This window comes from Ustilaginoidea virens, chromosome 2 (genome assembly GCF_000687475.1).
Source record: "Ustilaginoidea virens chromosome 2, complete sequence".
Taxonomy (NCBI): domain Eukaryota; kingdom Fungi; phylum Ascomycota; class Sordariomycetes; order Hypocreales; family Clavicipitaceae; genus Ustilaginoidea; species Ustilaginoidea virens.
In genome coordinates, this window is record NC_057317.1 from 5,987,178 (window position 1) to 5,990,730 (window position 3,553).

The window sequence follows — 3,553 nt, forward strand, 5'->3', positions numbered from 1 at the left end:
ACTCGCGTATATATAGCCAGGTAGTCTGGGATACTTCTGATCCCTTCTTAAGCTTTAGTCCAATTTACCAAATTGACCCTACCTAGCCTTGCCAAACCTCACATTTAACCTCTAGTACTTTATAGTTGACTTACTAGAAGAACAGCATTCTTAGATTTCTAGTAAAGTAGCTGCAAATAATAAGCCTAAGGCTTTCAAAGACCCTAAGAATAAAGGGTCTGCTAATACCGTTTCTACTAATAATAGCAAGAATAATTCTACTAAAAAGAAGCAGCAGCAGAAGAAGAAACAAGACTTTAACAATAGCAAACAGCAAGATGTCGAGTCCTTTGTTATAGGCAATTATAATACCCAGGATACTAATGTCAGAATGAAATTATTTATTATTATTTTATTTTATTATTTTTGGATATTAATCGCCGACAATTCTTACGCATCGCCGCATCATCAGATTGAAAAAAGTATTAAGTATTCAGTACTTATATTTATATGGCGACTGCTAGTAAAGTTGAGTACCCAGTATTTACACACATTCCTTCACGCGCAAACATATGATGCATCACAAATTGATCACACCACTTTATCGTCGCAAATCTCAATGCACTACAAATTGCACATTGCCACATATCTATAATATCACAGTATGGTCATGATATTTATGTCAGATAGATTTCACTAGGGATATTCTATGTCGGACTATTATGTATTTAAATCCCTAGATATTTCTACCCAAATAGTGGGAAGGAAGGAAGGACGCAAGCAAGTATGCACAATTAATTCACATCAGATTGACACTTTGCCTTAGTCTCGTATCTTATCTGTGCCGTTACCTTACAGCGATTTTATCATTCCACTGCCTTTACCCTTCGCATACTTCATTATTTTAGCAGGCGAAAACCTTTAATACTCCGCGCTGAAATTCGGACAATATCGAGCTAGTATATTACACATATATTAATTAAATTATCAAATGATATATGTGAAAAAAAATGGCTACTAAAATTTCAAATGAAAAAAAAAAGTTAAGTTTATTTTAAAGAGTAAAAAAAAAGAAATGTACAGGGTAATTACCCGGACTCTAATTACCTTGTGCTGTAAACTGTAATTAGTTTAACAATTAGCTGCAAAAATATTTCTCGAAACATCAGTAGTGAAACCTGCTCCAGGCGTCGAGACCAGAAGATTAAGTGCTGAATTAGATACATAATTCCCAAAGACGGATCGAATAGGGTAAAAGTAGCCTGCAAACAGTGTTATTGATGAACAAATTTGTGCGCCTCCAACATAACAGCATGTGGAGCCCAGGAGAGCCCTTGCACCACGCGGTGGACTGTAAGGCGAGCCGCATGGGAAGGCAGTATCTGATCCCATATATAAAAAGTCGACATCATCGACATCATTAACACAAAATCTATAAACACCTGTGGTACGCGCGTAGTAGTAGCCAGTCCACACTAGGGTAAAGTTATCAGCCGGAATAGTCATGCCAGCGTAGTAAACTCTTGCGCCGGGATTTGGTGAGATATTAGTTGTTCGAGGCAATGTAAGTGAGTTGCCAATACCCCTTTGTAGGGGCTTCTGGCTAAAATAATAGTCTGGGCCCGCGCCGGTGCCACCATTAAAAAAGGATCTTACCGGATCATAGTAAGGGTCAGAGTAAAGATCCACGTTAATAAGAGAATTATACTGAAGAATACATGCCGTCGGAATTGCAGTACAAGCCCCAGGGGGTGTTTGGATAACAACGGTTCCAGGCATTGTTCCTGTGGGTGGAATTGTTATTGTCGTAGGCGCTACGACTGTGCCATTAAAGGGAATAACAGTTGTAACATAACTAGGCACATAACTTGGCATAGGGGTTTGGATGAAAACAGTGCCAGGGAAAGTACCGCTGGCAGGGAGCGTAAAGGTAGTGGCTTCCGTACGGTTCCCTGTAAGCGGCTGTGTAATAGTGACGTATGAAGCTGGTGGAGTCTCGATAAGGATAGTACCAGGAGCTGTTCCTATAGGCGGAATAGTAATAGTCAGTATCCCGGTTAAGCCGATAACAGCCTGAGTAATTGTTACGTATGGTCCAGTAACCGCTGCGGGCGGTGTCTCGATAATAATCGTGCCAGGGATAGTTCCAGTAGGTGGAATCGTGATTGTAGCAGTTGAATTAAGCCCAAGAACAGCTTGGGTTATTGTGATATATGGACCTGTTGCTGTTGGCGTGAAAGTCGCTGGAGTTTCTATAATAATAGTCCCTAGTGAGGTCCCAGTAGGCGGAATAGTGATAGTTGTGGTAGATAAGAGCCCAAGAACACCTTGTGTAATTGTAGTATATGGGCCTGTTGGTTGTGCTACTGGAGTCTGAATCATAATAGTTCCAGGAGAAGTTCCATACGGGAGTATGGTAATAGTAGTAGTCCCTGCAATCCCATATACACCTAGAGTTAGGGTGACGTACGGTACGCTCGTTATTAGACTATTTGAACCTGTTGGTGTTACGATAACAACGCTGCCTGGATTTGTGCCACTAGGCGGAACTGTGACAGTTGTAGGCACTGTTAGAGAACCACTCAATAGCTGAGTTACTGTTATATAGGAAACTCCAGTCGAACCTGTGGGCGTAATAATGACAACGCTACCTGGATTTGTGCCGCTCGGAGGCAACGTTATCGTCGTAGGTATTGTAATAGAGCCATTGAATGCCTGGGTAACTGTTACATAGCCCCCTAATGAACTTAATGGCGTCATAATTATAACACTTCCTGGGTTTGTACCAGTGGGAGGAACTGTCACCGTTGTAGGTGCTATGATGGAGCCACTAAATGGCTGAGTTAAAGTCACGTAAGGCACTGTGCCCGGCGGCGTAACGATAACCACACTACCAGGGTTTGTACCGCTAGGGGAGATAGTCATAGTAGTAGGTACTGTAATAGAGCCACTAAATGCCTGTATTATAGTCAAATAGGGACCAGTAACTGGTGGTGTTATGATGATAACGCTCCCTGGATTTATGCCCGAGGGTAGGACTGTCACCGTTGTAGGTACTGTGATAGAGCCACTGAATGCCTGTGTTATAGTCACATACAGGCCTGTAACTGGTGGTGTGATGATAATAACGCTCCCTGGGTTGGTACCACTAGGTTGAATAGTGACTGTGGTAGGAACACTATTTATGCCCGAAACCGGCTGTATAACTGTAACATAGGGTCCAGTTACCAGCGGCGTAATAATAACCACACTGCCTGGGTTAGTGCCCCTAGGTGGTAAAGTGAGCGTGGTAGGAAGGCCGTTTGTACCAGATAAAGGCTGCGTAATTGTAACATAAGGCCCAGTTACAGGCGGCGTAATAATAATAACGCTTCCTGGATTAGTCCCACTAGGTGCAATAGTGACCGTGGTAGGAACGCTATTTGTACCAGATAAAGGCTGCGTAATTGTAATATAGGGCCCAGTTACCGGGGGCGTAATGACGACCACGCTTCCTAGGTTGGTACCGCTAGGTAGTATAGTGAGCGTGGTAGGGATGCTATTAGTACCAGATAGAGGCTGCGTAATTGTAATA

The 3,553-nt window shown here is 42.4% G+C and overlaps 1 protein-coding gene across 1 annotated transcript; it reads right to left on the minus strand.

Moving 5' to 3' along the window:
- Window positions 1-1,110: 1,110 nt before the first annotated feature.
- Window positions 1,111-2,739, minus strand: UV8b_03307 (uncharacterized protein; the record flags this gene model as incomplete). The annotated part of the gene is made up of 1 exon (XM_043140805.1): window positions 1,111-2,739. The coding sequence occupies one exon, from the start codon at window positions 2,737-2,739 to the stop codon at window positions 1,111-1,113; it is 1,629 nt and encodes a 542-aa protein (XP_042996739.1).
- Window positions 2,740-3,553: the final 814 nt, after the last annotated feature.